At 49.0% G+C, this 18,074-nt stretch overlaps 1 protein-coding gene across 1 annotated transcript; it reads right to left on the bottom strand.

Moving 5' to 3' along the window:
* Positions 1-3,879: 3,879 nt before the first annotated feature.
* Positions 3,880-15,959, bottom strand: MAPK1IP1L (mitogen-activated protein kinase 1 interacting protein 1 like). The gene is made up of 4 exons (XM_084270380.1): positions 15,886-15,959; positions 8,303-8,330; positions 7,064-7,777; positions 3,880-6,583 (listed from the first exon to the last, which is right to left on the bottom strand). The coding sequence occupies exons 2-4, from the start codon at positions 8,324-8,326 to the stop codon at positions 6,572-6,574; spliced, it is 750 nt and encodes a 249-aa protein (XP_084126506.1). The 5' UTR covers positions 8,327-8,330; positions 15,886-15,959; the 3' UTR covers positions 3,880-6,571.
* Between the last annotated feature and the right edge of the window lie 2,115 nt (positions 15,960-18,074).

Genomic DNA, 18,074 nt, shown 5'->3' with positions numbered 1-18,074 from the left:
GCCCACCTCTCTGCACCCTCCTGGCAGGGCAGGGGAGGTGGGGAGAAGGTCTCCCCTCAGCCTCCTCTTCTCCAGGCTCAACACCCCCAGCTCCCTCAGCTGCTCCTCAGAGGATTTGCCCTCCAGCCCCTTCCCCAGCCTGGCTGCCCTTCTCTGGACACACTCCAGGACCTCAATGTCCTTCTTGTAGTGAGGAGCCCAGAACTGGACCCAGCACTCAAGCTGCAGCCTCACCAATGCCCCAGGGGCACAGTCCCTGCCCTGGACCTACTGGCCACACTGTGTCTGACACAAGCCAGGATGCCATTGGCCTTCTTGGCCACCTGAGCACACTGCTGGCTCACATTCAGTCTGCAGTCACCCAACACCCCCAGGTCCTTCTCTGCCTGACACTGCCCCAAGCCTGTGGTGCTGCCCAGGGTTGCAGCGACTTTTCTTTGCCCCACTCAGAGCCAAGGTTTCAGCTTGACATCACCCCACAGCCGGTTTCTTTTTAGCAACAACTGACTCTGACAGACAGCACGTGGAGACAGGCATCAAGATGAAGATGATGATGGCAGAGGTCACTCCGACCTACAGATGCATCATCCCACATTCCCAGTTACACAGTGCTGCTCAAGCTCTGCATTCCCAGTGGGAAATCAGGGACAGCATCAGGGTTGAACATGTGAAGTGGAAGCTGCTCAAAGTGCCTGGATAATCAACTTCCTGCAGGAGAATCCTGCCCAGAGAGGGGGTGGGTGCCCCATCCCTGGGGGTGTTCCAGGCCAGGTTGGATGGGGCCCTGGGCAACCTTGTGTAGCTCCAGGCCTGGAGGTTGGTGTCCCTGCCTGTGGCAGGGGGTTGGAGCTTTGTGACCCCTGGGGTCCCTCCCAACCCAGACCATTCTATGATTCTATGATCATCAGCTCCCTGCCCTCGAGGAACACCAATAGAAACCAGTTTTATGCAGCCTGATGCCCAGCAAGAAGTGGCACCGGGATACTGAGGTGTTAACTCTCCCCATCTCTAAGCAAACTTAACCCAGGATTTCCTGCCCCTTCACAGTGCTGGACGGTGCCACTCTGTGACCAAAGGCAGCAGAGCCCAAACCCCTCCAAGCCAGCCCTAGAGCAGGAAGGGCTCTACTGAGCTTTGCACATCACTCATCGCTCAGCACATCCTTGTGAAAAGACACAGGATAATGAGTTGGAGTGGTCATTATCCCTTCACAGCTTTGGGAAGCAGAGTATCCTGACACATCACTCCTTGCCAGGTTCCCACCAGGGACCCACCCCAAACCCACAGGGCCCTAGTGAGCCAGAGGAAGGTCAAGAAAGCACACATGGCAGCTGCAGGCACTAGTCACCTTTGGAGGTTGCTCAAGGAGGGGTAAATGCCATGTTTGCTTTTACTGGGACATGGAGCAGCAGAACTCCCAAAAGACGTGGGGTGATGCTGGTGGGAAGGGACAGGAGGAGGTTCCTAGTCCCTGCTGGGAACACAGCCAGCTCCCAGGCCAGCCCAGGGCTTTAGCCAGGCCAGTCTCCACAGACTGAGACTGCAGCAGCTCAACTGTCCACACAGAGACAAAGCTTCTCCTTGTTCCCTGGTCTGACACCTGAACACCCACCAGCGGGTGGTTTCGCAGCAGCAGGAGCTGGTGTTTCGGTGTTTGCAGAGCCCGGGGTGTGTGTCCCCAGCAGGAAGCTCTCCTCTTTAGACCTGGGCAATGAATAGTTCCCCCACTGCAGGCTGAAGGTGCCAGCTCCAGCCTCAACATCTCTCAGAAACAGCCAGAACCAGGATAAGGCTGGGCAGGGTCCCTGACTTCGACCCAGATGCTCCCCACGATTGAGTCTTCAGTAACTCAAACAGCTCATCCCCGGGAACGACACGAGCTCCTCTGCAGAGCAGGACACTCAGTGCTCACAGCAGACACGAGCTCCAGCTCTGGTTCTGGCTGAGGTTCTCCCAGGGACAAGCAGCCTAAGGCAAGTGTCTCCTCACCGAGGCAGTGGAACCATTTACACCACAGAGGAGGCTGCAGGCAGGATGTAAGTGAGGTTGTATCAGAGAAGGAACCAGCTTAAAGATACCAGGGTGGGGAGAGGGAGATGTACCTTACACCACCCTTACTGCCAAGGTGATCAATGAGTTTAGGGGCCAAGTGCCAGGAGCATTCCCTCCCCACATGCACCGCAGGAACTGGATGACTGTGTGAGGAGGCAAGACCTGGTGCAGGCACAGAGCTGGAAGTGAAAGCCAGAGGTGTGGCATGGACCAGAGCACAGAGCACTGCCCTGCCAGAGGCGTGAGAAAGGGGGAGGGCAGAAGGGAGGGGAAGCAGCACTGGACAGGAGGTACCCCTCAGGCAGGGAAGGTACCCTCAGGGAGTGACACTGCAGAGCTGACACATCTGTACCATCACACTCTCCTGTATCAAGGTGTAACCTGGAACTCCCTGTCTGCTGGGCAGGGGAACAAAGTCCCAAAGTCCTCCTCCCTCCTGTCTGCAGTCATGGAACAGGCAGACTTCAGCCCTCAGGAGATCTCCAATGGCTGTAGCTGCTTTCAGCCAAACTCCACTGAACTGCCAGGCAAAGCCAGAGCTGCTCCTCCCACTACAGCCACCTGAAAAATTCAGGCCCTGAGGAAGCAAAGCCTGTGAACATCACATCCATCATTGCCCCTCTTCGGCTCACAGCCCCTGCCCACGCACAAGAGGGGTACACCTATGTACCCCCAAGCTCACAAGCACCTACACCCTTCCACACACAGCACAGCTCCCACCCAAGCACAGTGGAGATGGCTGTTTGACTGTCCTGGGGCACCACACAGAGCACCCACAGAGAAATCCTGTGGCATGTACTAATTGAGAAGGGATTAATATTACAAGTTGCAGCTTGCAGCTCTTGCTTTGCCAGATTCATCTGTGCATCCCTGGGGACTACCAGGTGCCTGAGGATACAGCATTGCATTTTAATCGTGGTGGGGTTTGGGGGTTTTTAGGAAAGGCACAACTGGGAGATGTGGAGAAGGCTATAGGTAAGTACCACCCAAAACTTGGGCTTCAGGGCAGTAAGGAATGAACAGCAGTGGATCTGCACACCCATGTCCTCATCTCTACCACTGCAAGAGACAATTCATTTGAGGAATGTCTCTCTTACCAGTTAGGTGCCCTAAGGGGAGGTTATTTTCTGAGCCTTAAAGGGAATAAGCATTTTTGTTGCTGCCCTTCTCCACTCACAGCTGCTTTTTTACCTTCTGGAAAGGGTGGAGGTGTGAACGAAGGTAGCAGCACCTGTCAGCTCAGCGTGAACCATTCTGCAAGCCATGAGGTACAAAGTGATGCCCAAACTTTGTAGTTCAAGCTGCTGCCAAGCCTGGAGTTTCTCAGCATTACCCACCCTGTCCCACCAAAGTCCCAGTAAGCACATCAGACCATTGGTTCACTGGTCACTTACCACATCCAGATGTGTCAATATAGCAGAGAAATTATTCAGAGCCAGGGAAAAACTCAAAGAAAACAGCACAGCACACTTCAGGGGTGAAAAATAAATCCCATTCCTCCTCTAGAACAGGCAGGATCAGGTTGTTTATGGGGTTTTTATCCCCCTCTTAGTTCCCAAGGCAGTTTGTGAGCAAGCAATACCTGAAGCTGACGTGCCATGACACAGCAAGAGTCGCATCCACCCTCCGTACGCCTTGTGCACAGGCTGCAAAGAACCAAGAGGTCACAGAAGGAAGAGGAAAAACCACTCACAGAAGTCAAGTCATTCTGATTTTATATTCAGTCTTTGCAAATCCAGGATGTCCTATTTTTTACTATTCATTCAAGGCAAAAAAAGGCTACAGAGGCATGTCAAAAGCAGTCATTGAAAAACAGTAAACACGACGGTCTTGAAAATACGTTTAATGTCTAATCTTATACAAAAGTGACAGCATTTTCAAAAAAATATCAAATCCTGTATTTATAGCTTCTCACTATCATACAGCAATATTTGTTTCATCTAAAGAAAATACAGCAGCAGGTGATAATCTATACTTTGAAGGATGTGATTGCTTGTAGTTCTTATTGTAAACAGATGCGGTATGTCGATCTCAAAGCACAAGTCAAAATGAACTTCTCAGCAAGTCAGAACTCAAACGATGCATAGAAATGTACAGATTCCATTGCAGAAGCTTCAGGCCAGAAGTTGCTCACACTTGACAGAACATGTGATAAAGTTACTACACGGTATATAGTGACAACTGGAGAGGTTTTTTTACACAATAGATTAACAGGTATACCCTTTTCACTGTTATGCAAAGAACTTTGCTCACAAAAACAAAGGGGTTATGAAACAGTTTCCATGACCTCAAGAAATACGAATATACATTGAAAAAACATCCCATATATACTGAATTTTAGCCTAAATGTTCCAGTAACAAATCCTGCCTATTTCAGGAAGAAGCTAGAAGTCTAGTTACTTTTACAACCACACCACCCCCTTCCAAAATAAACCCCCACAAGCCTAACCAACATTACTTGCTAAGTCTGCTTTTATCCTTTCCTACCTCTTCCCACTCCCTGCAGAGACACAGGGCCAGGGCCATTTCAAACTGGAGTGCCTGATCCATTCATTTGGAATAAATGCTTTATTCTCATTACAACCATTTCTCATCTAAGGCTGCAGGTATGGAAAAAAAAAAGCACTTGAGCAAATGTAGTCGATGTTCTGATGGTTATTTTTGATCAGTTTTGTTGAGACCTGAACCAAGCCTGTTGCTTGGGGCAGGGAGGGGGTTGCAACTGGGGTTTGTTTGAGGTTAGTGAAGACTTGCACTTTGGGTTCTTATTTCTAGGGTTACAGGTGCCAGGTCTTAAGCTGAAATGCTAAGGGGGTTCGTTCAGCTCCAGTGTTGCCTTCCTGAAATGAAAGAAAAACAACCAACCCACCTTGTACTTTTGCTTTATGACATCAGATTTAAAGAGCCACAGCTAAGCTGACCACTTTCTTCTGCAAAACTCTCTCAGGGCTTTGCCATAAAGGCCAAGACTAGTGCCAAGCATCACCACCAGGTCACCCCATTTGTTTTTAAGAAGTTCACCACATGCATGCAGGAAGCCACAATAAGGTACTGGAAGAGAATGAACTCGTTTTCACAGTTCCAGGATACAAAGACTCCTTAATGAGCAACGATGTTAAGCAAGATCTGTTCCTAATTCTACCTACAGAGGCTAAGTTAGGACATCCCCAGCCAGGGGGGCGGTGAAACAAACTGTCCATAGGCAAAACCTAGGCTAGGAAGTACCACAAAGAGTGCCAGAACTCTGTGCTGACACGTGGCTGCGCGTCTCTGATCGCAGCAAACCCCTTGCATGCGCTTTGTACAGATATGGCAACAGGAGAACTTACTCCAAAGCCCCTTGGAGGGGGGGAAACAGCTACACAGCAGCACACAGGCTTCTAGACATCCAGCTCCTCGTGATTACACTCGCTCGGTGAGGTGTGCAGACACCTAGCTGGGAACAGAGGGCTCCTCCCCAAAACAATCACAGCTGAACCCCAGCAAGACCTCCTCCTCCTCCTCAATTGTGGCAGTGAAGATCTTTGTAGCCAACAGAACTAAACACCGTGCCAAAAGCCACCTGGAAGGGAATTGTCAGATTGGGGGTTTTGATCTTTTAAGCTCAAGTTCAGTTTCCAGGGACTCAAAGACTCCGCTGAGTTTAGGCAACTCACCAAAGCCAAATGTTTAAATGACTGGAACCCAGGTGAGAAATAGGGAAGTACCTAAGTGGGAATTCAGTTTCTTTTTACACAGACCAAAGCCAAACTTCCAACCACCACAGAATGAGAACTGGCAAAAGGATGTCCTCATTTGCATGCATAAAACTCACATTTTGTTGATTCAAAAGTTAACTGCACATCCAGGTTATTGAATTTGCAGAGAAACACCTGCCTGTGACCAGGAACAGGGTGCTGACAAGTCAGAGCTTGTATCTCAGATGCACATCTTCACTGCAGCAGTCCCAGACCGATCGGGTTTTTGAGTATATACAAAACGCTGAGAAAACCTTCACATGTCCCATCTCTTTAGTTTCAGTTACTGTAGCACGTTCAAAAGTTAAGATTTCTTGACCAAAACCAAAAAAAAAATCTTGAAACACTTTTTATTGACATTTTAGAATAACCTGAAAATAGACAAAATATGACTATCCATCCATTCAGTGACCAGCACAATATCTGGCAACAAAACTTAAAGCACTCATGGAAATTTAAGAATTAACATTTTTGAAGTCCTTGAGCCTGACTCTTTCTAATCCTTACTTGGCAACTCCCGTTTTTCCAAAGAATCCTTGCCAACATAAGAGCCACAGGTGTTAAGTTTTAATTCTGCTCTTCACAATTCATTTTATTAAACTGATTATGCCAGCATATGAGCAAGGTAAATTTAGGCAAACTGCTCCTTCATACCTCAAATGCACATACAAGAGGCGAGTACTCTTCATAGCCCCAAACATTACTGAAACAAAAACTGTAAAAATCTCTGTAAGTAGTGGATGAAGGTGGAAAGCTACAGTATTTTGTTGCCCAGAATGTGTTCAGCGGTAAGGCTGCAAGAGACAAGAAATTCATGGTCAATACAGGCTTTTCATGAAGCATTTCATTCATAGGTAGAGAAATTCTTACTTGAAAACAAATTGATCCTTCTAATTTGCTACTCCATCCCCACATGCTCTAGAAGCTCTCTCTCTAGACTACAGAGACAAGAATATTTTCTCTTTTGGAAGTGATCACAACCATCTTTCCCTCCCCACCCCTCACCCCCTTTTTTATTTTGCCTTTTAGAGAAGGCTTTCCAAGTGGTGGAAGCCCACTCTAACGTGACGCTTAGGTACACTCCATCCTAATGTCACCATTCTAGAATGTTTAAAGTAGCATTTAAGAAGCTGGCTATCATTCTGGTGATGACAGAATTAAGATGAAGCTGCTGAGATGCCTTACCTGCACTACTAGGTGTTATGCTACTGAATTTCCACACTTAAAATGTGTAACATTTTAGAGTAATTCAAGACCAAATGTCAAATACTCACATGGGGACCACCAGGCATTGATGGAGCACCAGCAGGACCAGATGACACTTGAAAAGGATTAGGGGGCGTAGGGTATAGTCCTGGAGCCGGATATGATCCTGTGGGTGGAGGAAATGGACCTGGCGGTGAAGGTCCCCATGTTCCAGGTGGAACTGTACCCCATGGTACTGTTGGCGCGGCCCCTGGAGTCTGGGTAGGAGCGGAATATGGCCCTGGGGGTGGATATGGCATGCTAGGTGCAGGATACTGCCCTCCCATTGTTGGTCCCCATGCTCCAGAGGGCATGGATCCCCATGGCCCAACAGGAGCAGGAGGTGCAGCTGGCTCTGTCGGACCACCGTAAGGTCTTGGAAGCTCTGGAAAGGGCATATTTGGTGGAGGATATTGCCCTGGCGGGACTGGGCCTGGCACAGTTGGGGGTGGATATGGCCCACCGGGAGGAGGGCAAGAGGGTCCGGTAGGAGGAGGAGGAAATGGAGCAGGTGGTCCAGGGGGCATTGAAGGATACATTCCTGTGGGCGGAGGGCCGAAGGGCACGCTGGACGCAGACGTGTTTGGTGGCAGTCCGGCCGGCGCCGCGGGCGGAGCGCTCGGGTTGTTCCAAGGGTTGGAAGCCGGCCAAGCCTGCGGTGGCTGACCAGGCTGCTGACCAGGCTTTGTACTGCTCACTTTGGAGGTTTTAGCAGGCGACTGATCTGGTAAAGCATCTGCCAACTAAAAGATAAAGGGTCAGTGAGAATGTAAAACGCCTCCTGGGCTTCCTAGTTGCAGACATTCACCTACTACGTGTATATGCCTGAGGAGAAGAGCCCTTTGTGGCCGCACAGAGATGATTACATTCATTTTGGTGCAGCTCCTATCATTAAGGTAGAAGAGGCATTCTGACTTGCTGCAGTTTGAAAACCAAAGGTAAAAGGCGACCTACCACACACTGCAATAAGCAATTTCAGCACAAATCCAAGGAGAGGTTTTCAGAGACTTCCATTCTAACTACTCTGGCAGTACTAAAGCACAACTCCTTTGTTAGCATCGCAGCAGAAGAGACCCTACAAGGCACCTAGCAGCTTCCTAGGTTCAGTCCACACATTGCTACATCTGCCCAAAAGGAAAACACCACCACTGCAATACAGAGGAAATCAGCTCTCAACTGTAAAGCTCCCCTTCTCAAAAAAGCACGTCAACTTTTAGAATGAAGTAAGACAACTGGCTGATCTTCAGGAAAGAAAAACTGTTACTTACCGAAAAATCATCAGTTCCAGACATTTTGCTGAAAAGTAAGGTAAGATAAAGTGAAATTTGTTGAAAATAATAGAAGTATTTCAAGCAAGAGTTCATGAGACAAACGCTACATCTGTCTCATTCAAACCACAGTAAACGATGACCTGGCCCCGCTCCTGGGCGGTGGCTTTCACGACGCTGGCCCGCACAGGTAAGTGCTACCCAAACTCTTTCCTCTTGATCAAGGTCTCATGAAATGGAAAAGTCTTCAGCTTCTACCTGCCTCATCCCAGACAGGACCGACACACCATGTAAATGGGTCACATTACGCTCAGAAAAAAGACACTTTAGCTATTCCTGGTGAGTAGGCAGCCGACCCAGACAGCGATGCCTGGGAAGCGCTCCAGGGTCTCTTCTCAACTGGGGCTGGGCCGAGCCTCGGCAGGCTGCGAGCAGGTGAAGTTAATGCACCTGAGCCAAAGCACCATTAAATCCCCACACAGATCTTACTGCCAGAAATCAAAGAGCTGCAGCTTGGTGATACTTCATCCTCCAATGATTTCCGGGCATACTAACGGCAGTGGATGCTCTTGCTTATACTCACTGACTCCAGCCAGTCAGCTGTGAAGGCAGCCATGGCCAGGGCCACAGAACCACAAGGCTGGAAAAGACCTTTGAGATCGAGTCCAACCATCCCTGTCCTGTGCCAATCTGTACCTCTACGTACCTCATCTGCTCATCTTTTAAATACACCCAGCGGTGGGGACTCAGCCCCCTCCCTGGGCAGCCTGTGCCAGGCCCTGACAATTCTGCCAGGGAAGAACTTTTCCCTCCCAGCTGAGCTGACCCTGCCCTGGGGCAGCTTGAGCCCATTGCCCCTTGTCCCATCTCCTGTCCCCTGGCTGCAGAGACCATCGCCCACCTCTCTGCACCCTCCTGGCAGGGCAGGGGAGGTGGGGAGAAGGGCTCCCCTCAGCCTCCTCTTCTCCAGGCTCAACACCCCCAGCTCCCTCAGCTGCTCCTCAGAGGATTTGCCCTCCAGCCCCTTCCCCAGCCTGGCTGCCCTTCCCTGGACACACTCCAGGACCTCAATGTCCTTCTTGTAGTGAGGGGCCCAGAACTGGACCCAGCACTCGAGGTGCAGCCTCACCAGTGCCCAGTACAGGGGCACAACCATTTCCCTGGCCCTGCTGCCACACTGGGTCTGACACAAGCCAGGATGCCATTGGCCTTCTTGCCATACCTAACGTCTGACCTTTCAACACTTGGAAGAAACACTGAACACAGTATCTGATTCATTGCTCCTTATCTTTTCTGAAACCAAGTGCTGAACTCTGAGCTTTCCTGAGCTCCACCACAACGAAAACCAACTGACTTTGTCCATCTTATTTTAGCCATACAAAAGGGCAGCTGTCACAAGCCTGAAGTCATTCAGTTTGACTGACCATAAATACTGACTGGAGGTGAAGACCTCTTGAAAGGATGACCAAGAGCAGGTAGAGTAGGTGGACATGACCCAGCATGGGCAGAAAGTTCTAGGGAAGAGCATATGAGATGGAGAAGGATGAAGCAGAACAAAAAAGAACAAAATATGACTGCAAATACTACTGCCAAGCAGAGCCCCAGGAAAACAATCCTTGTTTTCCATTGCTGATGGTGAAGCCCTAAAACACAGAGACTAGGGCTGGAGATTTATACAGAGAACTTCTGACAAACAGGTTTAAAAGCTCCAATTACATAATGCACACATAAACTAGAGTCTTCCCTGAAACTGTATGGTAAAATTTATAACAATCTAGACAATTTCCTAATCTTAAAACAGTACAGGATGAGAACAGGGGGCTGTTTAGCTCCACATCCTATTTTATCTTTAGCAATGACAATGGGGAAGAACAAGAACAGAGATGACTCCAAAACCTCAATGATTCCAAGCTCAGAGACTTCCTAAGTTGTAGACAACTTCTATGGAATAAGAACCCTCCAATAATTTCTCTTCCACAAACATGTCTAGTTTCCTCCCTTGTTCCTACATCAGCTGGCAAGGATTTGTTACAGAAAAAGCTCCTCTTTTGTTCCAAACCTGGTTCTTACTAGTTTCAGCTGTTGCTCCTTCATTCTTGCAGCCAAGGAAGTCTATTCTTATCCACTGTGCTCGTGCTGCTCATTATTCTACAGATATTTTTTTTACCATTTTCTTTCAGCTATTCCTTCTCCAGGCTGAGCTCCAGCTTCTTTCACTGACCCTCACACAGGAGCTGTTTCATACCTTTGATTATCCTCAGCGCTTCTCTTTGAGGCTGCTCCAGTTCTTTTGTGGCTTTTGAGATGAATGACAAGAAGGAACCACACAGAATGTGAGATGCAGGATAACCATTGATTTATACAGTTCCATAATTATGTTCTGGTTTGTCCTTTATTTCCTTCCTAATACTTCTTAACATTTCATCTGCTTTCTGACCACCGCTGAACTGGTGCTTCTGCAGCAGTATTTCATTCCTCAGTGTTAAGGGTTACCCCATCATTTTATAGATGAAATTATACACACCACTCTACATTTATCTACTCTGAATTACATCAGATTTATCGACACTGAATTCTCTGCCATTTATTCCCTAAACCTTTACTTTCCTGAATGGCTTCACATCAGCAAGACGCTGCTCATCTCACTTCCCAAGTTATTTATGACCACATTAAGCATCCCAAACCCCTGTGGAAACACAACAAACTTCAAGTTACACTTAGTAATTTAAATAAACCTCTTAAACACCTAATTATCTAAATAAACCTTTTAGGAAATACATATCCAGAAAGTTAGTGCCCTGGTAGAAACCAGTGCCTAATGGCATGAATCTGGAGGTTTGTTAAAGCTCCAATGAGCTTATAACAACAGTAGTTCCTTCAAGTAGGTACAAATACCCGAATCTTTGTATTGGATGAGGTACACTGGTATTTGTTTCATGCTGAGAAACCAACTGAACTGCATCAGGAAAGTGGTTTCTGCTCCCACTATTAATGGCTCAGCTGTTTGAGAGGTACCTACCCAAAAAAGCTCAGTTCCTTGTCAGTAGGAGCCTCTTATATTAAAAGTTTGATAGTTTTTGCAATGAACCATGCTCAATAATAATCAGAGGTCAGTATCTGCTTTTTAGTGGCACAGTAGTTCAGTTTACTTAGACACAGAAGCTATTCAACATACCCCACACAATATAAGAGAACCAACAGAGAGACAACACAACAGTAACTTTTTACACAAGTGAACATGTATTTCTAACAAAAACCCCACACCCCAGGCCAGCAAAAAGCAACACCAAAACAGGCCAGGAGAATGATCCCTCCTTTAGGCAGACAGATGGGATAAGACCAAGCGAAAAACAGATCTACAAGAGACTGAAATAAGCCCACAGAAGAAGTTAAAACATATGCTGCAACAGAGAGAAGGAAGGGAGGAAATAAACCTAAAGGAACACTCAGAAGAAAATCTCATGATCTGCCACAAAGGAGTAGTAAACTCAAGTCAAAAGTGGTGGATGAAACAGCTGGCTCACAAAACATCCCCAATATTTGTTAGCAGATAATTTCACATATATTTCCATGCCATGAAAACTAAGGAAACAATTCTGCTGCATGATTTGTGTATATATATGTATATAAAAGTGTAGTTAAGTGCAGCTGATAATGAGATTTAGTGGCTTTTTTACTTTGGCAAGCAGACTGAAGCAACATTTGTTGGCAACATTTGGCGTAACTGAGTCAATGCCAAGCATGTCAAGGATCCTCTTGCAGACAGGATGGCCTACTTCAGGGAGGGTTTTTAAACATACAGTTAAATCTGGGCACTGCCACCCTCGTTTAATAAAAAGGAAACTGAAATTACCCATTAGACACATCCAGACAACAGAGAAACTAATTTGTACTTAAATCTAGAACCCATATTCCATCCAGTTGTTCAAACCTAGCTGAAAGAAGTTCAATCAAAACCTTACAGATGTATCAATTATATTCATAAAAAAGTCTTGCCCGAGGCAGTCACATGCTCACAAATTCAACTCAGAGACACTGTCAGACAGAAGTGTGTCACACAACTCCATTTTCAAGTCCCCACCGGGCACATGTGGGCTCAAGGCTTCAGAAAAACTTGATTTTTAGGCTTGGTAGAGTTAACAAATGGATTCTCATCGTCTCTTGAAGCTTCCCTAGAAGAGCACTGCACAAGCACTGATGCAAGCAGAGAAAAGCCAATTGCTGTAACAGTTTAGCTACATTTAAATGTTACTTCAAATTATTCCTTCCTGGAGTGGGGGGGGGGGGGGGGGGGGGGGGGGGAAGAAAGAGCGAGTGGAAGGAGGAAGATTCAGGAGCTGAGGTGATTTGGCAGGGAGTAGAAAGACTACAGAGCCGACAGCATTCCATCTGAAGCCCTGCTTGCACCCATTGTGCTGCAAGATAAGATTTCCTTTGTTTTCCCAAGGCCGCCCCAAGGCGCATCCCCTGCTTTCCAGAGGCACCGAGCCTGCCAGCCCCAGCTCTGCTGGTCAGGGCTCCACGTCTCAGCCACCTGAGGCCACATCCAGCCAGAAGCACAAAGCTAAAACGAGGGAAAGAGATGCCCAACGCCTGCAAAGAATGTGACTGCAGCATCTTCCTCATCCTTTATGCTGAAGGGTGATTGACAGGAGGGCGTGAAGCCGAAACCACACACAGCAAAACCCTCCAGAGCAGAGTCCAAGACCTCCCAGACACCCACTGGGAGTTAACAGCAGGGAGGGGAGCTGAGCAAGGAGGCTGAGAAGCTCTGACACAGAAACAGGAGGCTGATTCTCACAGCAGCATTGAGGACCAAGTGGTGATTTTCAAGAAGGGTCATGAAAAGCCCGTTCCTGGGAGCGTGGCACTACGTGTGGCACACTAAGCCCAGCAGCTGCCACCACAGAACTGCTCCACTGTGGGTTTTTTAAGCTCTAAACCCTCCCTGATCACACCCAGCCCAAAGTGATGGATGTAGTAGTATTTTTTCCCATGCTCTCACCCTTCCTGGCTTTTATCCAGCACTAGTCTCTGAAGACCCATGTTAGAAAGAGCTGCCCAACCCACTTTTCCTTTCCTTGACTAAAGCTCTCCAAAACTAAGCATCCACTGCTAGTTGCTTTTCTCTTTCTTCTTTTTTTTTGGGGGGAGTTGTATGACATTTTTCAAACACTCAGTGTGCCAGATTTAGTTCCTGTCTCCAAGATCATCTTTCCAACACAGAAAAGGAAAAAAAAAACACCCCACCCCTCTCTAGATGCAACAGGCTCCGTTGCATTTCCACTGGGTGGCATGGCTCTGTCAGCAAAGAGGTGCTTTTGTCACTGGAACATGACTAATACCTACCAGCACAACCTCATCTACAACAAGATTTCTGCCCACATAAGTAGAGCTACCCAACATAGCTCCACAGATAAAATGGAAGAGACACCAAATCTTTGACAGCTTCTAAATGTTTTCTAAAATATGCAAATTTCTGCAGCTTCTACCTCCAGGCATTAAGCAGCAACGTTTTAGAGCTGGCCTCTCCTTATCTGTAAGCTTTCTCAGCAGAGCACTCGGTACCAAGGGATTGTTTAGTCTGATCTGCAGCCTGGGAGAACAAAAACAACCAGTAAACAGACTGGCAGGGAGAGAAAAACCACGCCTACAGTTACCTCATTAGTAGCTACTTGGTATCCTTTCACCCCTTCCCCTATCTGCCTGGATCAAAAAGGAGGAGGTAAAATGAAATTTTTTTAGTTTTCACATTTTCTGGACAGATTTAATTAAGAGTGACAACTAAAGTGATGCATGTTAGTGCCTCTGCCATCAACTATCAACTGCCAGGAAAAAAACACCCAACTAGTCAAAACAAGAGGTCTTATCAGTTTCCATGACCTCTAAAACATAATGCTGTAAGGAACCATAATCTGTTCTAGTTTTCCACCATTTTCACAGCTGCCTCCCCACCAAGAGCAGACCCCATCGCTTCAGATGGTCACCACATCACAAGCAGATGATTCTAAACCCAGCAAACCATCTATCACTTCTGAGGCAGCTTCTTTGTGCACCAGCTGACATACAAAACCAGTGGAGACAAGTCTCCACTGCCAAACATCACTCCTGTCTGCACTACCCTGCATATCTTGCAAAAGACCTCTCAGAATAATTAAAACATATCTTCAATAGTCTAAACTTACTAGTGAGCTACGAGCCCATTCTCAGCATCTTATCCTCATTTAACTTTAAATAGGTGCTTTGTTTCTCATTTATAGCTTTAGTTTTCAGCTATTAATCCTTCAGAAGCCTTCCTCAACTAGCTGTAAAAATCTATTTAAAAGACAGCCTGCATTCTCCTCCTACCAAAACTACCCAGGAATTATCAGTTTAAATAGTTTTAATTGGTGTGGATGAAATAACACTGACCCCAACTGTGAGTGACTACCAAACACCTTCACTGGAGGGTTATTTATCTCCTCCTCTGCCATAAAGGCATCAAAACTGCCTGTCATATTCCAGTTCTAGGCTCACTGGTGACAAACAAAAGCCACACAACTTTCCACTCCTCAACAAAAGGTTCTTTCCCAGGATAACTGCTTTCCAGGATACAGTCTCACCACATGGATGCACATGGCATCTTTCACATCTTGACCTGACACGGTGAAGAGGTACTTGAACGAACTCAAGTTTCAGAGTATCTGAAGTCCTCTCCAGCTCTGATACCTGCCACCATTTTTCTGCAGAAGCTGCTTCTCTCCAGAGGGCTTGGGGAAGGTAGTTTCAGGGTGTGTCTGGATTGCTTTTTAAAAAAATTAAGCCAACCAGAACTACCTTTGCTCTTACATCACCGACTGATACTAAGGCTGAACAAGGCATCAGAGCAACATTGTTTTCCAGTGAATTCCCCCAGAAACAAGATCTCTCCAGGACAAGACGTGCAGGTGAGCAGCTCTGTGCCACACAGCCAGCTTTCCCAGTCAGCTACCTTCAGAATATGAACACCTGAATAAAATGAATCGACTTCAGAAGCCTGGCCTGCCCAAGCCCTCCCTTAGGAAAGGGCCTTCACTGGCACTGGCACGCGATCCCCCCTCGCTGAAGAGCCGCGTACAGACCGCGGCACGCACCCGTGCCGGCAGGGCGTGTTACCCCGGCAAGGCACGGCAGCTCCCGCCGCGACAGGGTGAGCCGGGCCCCGCTGCGAGCGGCCCCGCTGCGCTCTGCGCAGCCCGGCCAAGCCAGCCCCGCGCAAGCGAAGGCGGCAGCGGCCATCAGGCCGTGACCGGCGACCCGGAGCGATACGCCCGGCCCAGGCGGCGGGTCTCCGGGTGGGGGAGGCTGGCTTCTGCCACTCACTCGAAGCCAGCGACTCCCGCTACCGCCCTCGGGAGAGGAGGCGGCGGCGGCACCTCCCCGCCCGCCTCTCCCGAGGGGCTAACGGGGGAAGGAAGAGCCAGCTGCGGCCCAGCGGTCCCCGGGGGCGGCCGGGCCGCTGCGGGATGGAGCCCCCTCCCTTCGCTCTCCCCCCCCCCCCACCTCGGTCAGGCCCTCCCGCCCTCCCAGCGGCGGCGGCCCGGCCTGCGCGCCGCGGCGCGTACCTGTGCGGGAGGAGCGCAGCGCAGGCCAGGAGCGAGGCGGCAGGCGGCGGCCCGCAGTCCCTCCGCCACCCCGACGCCCAGGCGGAAGCGGAACTGCGTCACGCCCGCGCCCGCCTCCCGGAAGGTCACCGACTTCGCCCCGCCCGCCAGAGTCGCGGCGCCGCGCCCCCTCCTCCCTTCCTCCCGCCCGCCGCGTCGCCGTGAGCCACGTGACACACGCACCGCCACCCCGCCCGCCCGCCGTCACCCCGCGCGCGCGGCCTCGGGGTCACGTGGTGCTTTCCCGCCCACACGCGCGGAGGGGCGGCTGAGGCGCTGACGCGACCCGCCCATCGCCTCACGCCTCCCGCCGCCTCACGCCGCCGCCCCGCTTCTCCCCCGCCGGGTAGCGGCTTCAGGGCGCCGTGAGGCAGGAACGCTTAGCAACCTTCATTCCACTGCCCCGCCCAGGGTGTTCTCAGCGGAAGGATGGTGACCTGTAGCCCTTTGCCGCCTTGGCAGTGTGGTTTTCCCTCAGCAAGCACTAAACCCCACCGCATTTAACTTAGAAGTGACCCAAAGCGCCCAGCTCTCACATTTCAGGCCCAAAGGACAGACGGCAGACCTGAAAAGCTTGGCGGGTTTTCTCATAAACACCTTTTGCAGCCCCAGACCCTCATAATGAGGACTAAACACATAGTGCCATTCTGCAGCCCGGCCCCCCTGAGCTGTGGTGCTGATCCCTTCCCATGCACAGCTAATTCCCCCAAGCTCGGCAGAAGCGTGGAGCCTGTGCTGAGGGTCATGTCCCGTGTGCTGGGGCTCTTCCTCTGGCGGCTGCACATCTATTTGTGCTTCTCAAGGTCATTCCCTGGCTATTTCTGAGGCAACTGGGGAAAAGCAGCAGCCGGGAGGAGGCCGCAGGTGCTGTGGTAGCTGCGACAGGCATGAAAACATGGCATTTTCGACGATTTATTTTTATAAGTCATCGCCACCTAAACTGGAAGGCCATTCGCTGCGGTCGGCTCATCCGCTCACTCAGAATTTCATTAAATGCCGTGGAATATCCAGGCCAACTTCGCAGTTCTTGTGCAATTGCCATTCCACATCCAGTAGTGCCTGGGAGTTTGTATGTAAACAGCACTTCTGGCATGGACAGAAGTAAATAAGAGCAAATAAGAGTGGAATCAAACTTCCTCCCTGCTGCATTCACCTCACCTTTGCTTTTCCACTCCCAAAAGGCCTCACTGGGAGCAGTTGCTGCCATGTCCTGGACTGCTGGCATTGACAAGAGGAGTCACAGAGTCACAGATTTGCAGGGGTTGGAAGGCACCTCCAGACACCATCGAGTCCAACCCCCTGCCAAAGCAGGTTCCCTAGGACAGGCCGCACAGGTCAGCGTCCAGATGAGTCTTGAATATCTCCAGAGAAGGAGACTCCACAACTCCCTTGGGCAGAATGTTTCCCCAGACTACGATGTTTCTTCCTGAGCAATCTCCTCATTAGAAGCCTTAATTAATGGACATGCATGTGGCTGATGATGGAGATGATGTCTCACCTTAAATAGCAAACCCAGACTGCGACAGCACCTCACCAGCCAACCTCACCAACCTTGCAGTTAGGATCGCCTGATATTTAAATAAACACACCTCCCCTTTTCTGCAGAAGCACAAAGGATGATGATTTTTTTTTACAAATATTTATTTGCATACACAGCTTTCCCCTGCTTTAGGGAAGTGTAGCTCTTTGTCTGTGTGTGTATATATGCTGTTGTAAAAAGAACTGCAAGGTTTACATTATTTGTATGTAGTTGATCCATCTTAGTGCCAGGAATAAGACTGGTGGGGTGGGCCTAACACCGAACCCTAGCCACATCCTGTTGGAAGACATGACTTTGCACTCTAAATAATGTAATGGGAAAAAAAAAAGTGGGGATGCAATTGCAAATTAGAGCTTGCATGTGAGTCTTGAAGAAGACAGTGGAAGCCACGTGAAAGAAATTTGCCTCCCAATCAGTAAAAGGAATTGTTTTCCATGCCCCCATGGTAGGACCTGCCAAGGTGTTATTTAAATTATACAGCAAGGCTGTTTGTTTGGTGTGATAATGAGAAGGCAGTTCTTTGTTACAGGTCCACATCTCCACATTGCAGCACCGGTGCTGTTGCCTGTGTTACAAGTACAGGCAACTTTGTTTTTTCTTCAGTGTTGTA

This window comes from Gallinula chloropus, assembly GCF_964237585.1.
Source record: "Gallinula chloropus genome assembly, chromosome: 14".
NCBI classification, from domain to species: Eukaryota; Metazoa; Chordata; class Aves; order Gruiformes; family Rallidae; genus Gallinula; species Gallinula chloropus.
The sequence above is the reverse complement of the archived record's forward strand: the minus strand, read 5'-3'. Positions and strand labels throughout refer to the sequence as shown.

Bases quoted from the DNA above. Each gene is read 5' to 3' on its own strand.
- MAPK1IP1L (XM_084270380.1), bottom strand. From the start codon at position 8,326: ATGTCTGGAACTGATGATTTTTCG. The intron at 7,778-8,302 runs GTAAGTAACAGT...TTTATCTTTTAG, and splicing joins CTGGAACTGATGATTTTTCG to TTGGCAGATGCTTTACCAGA.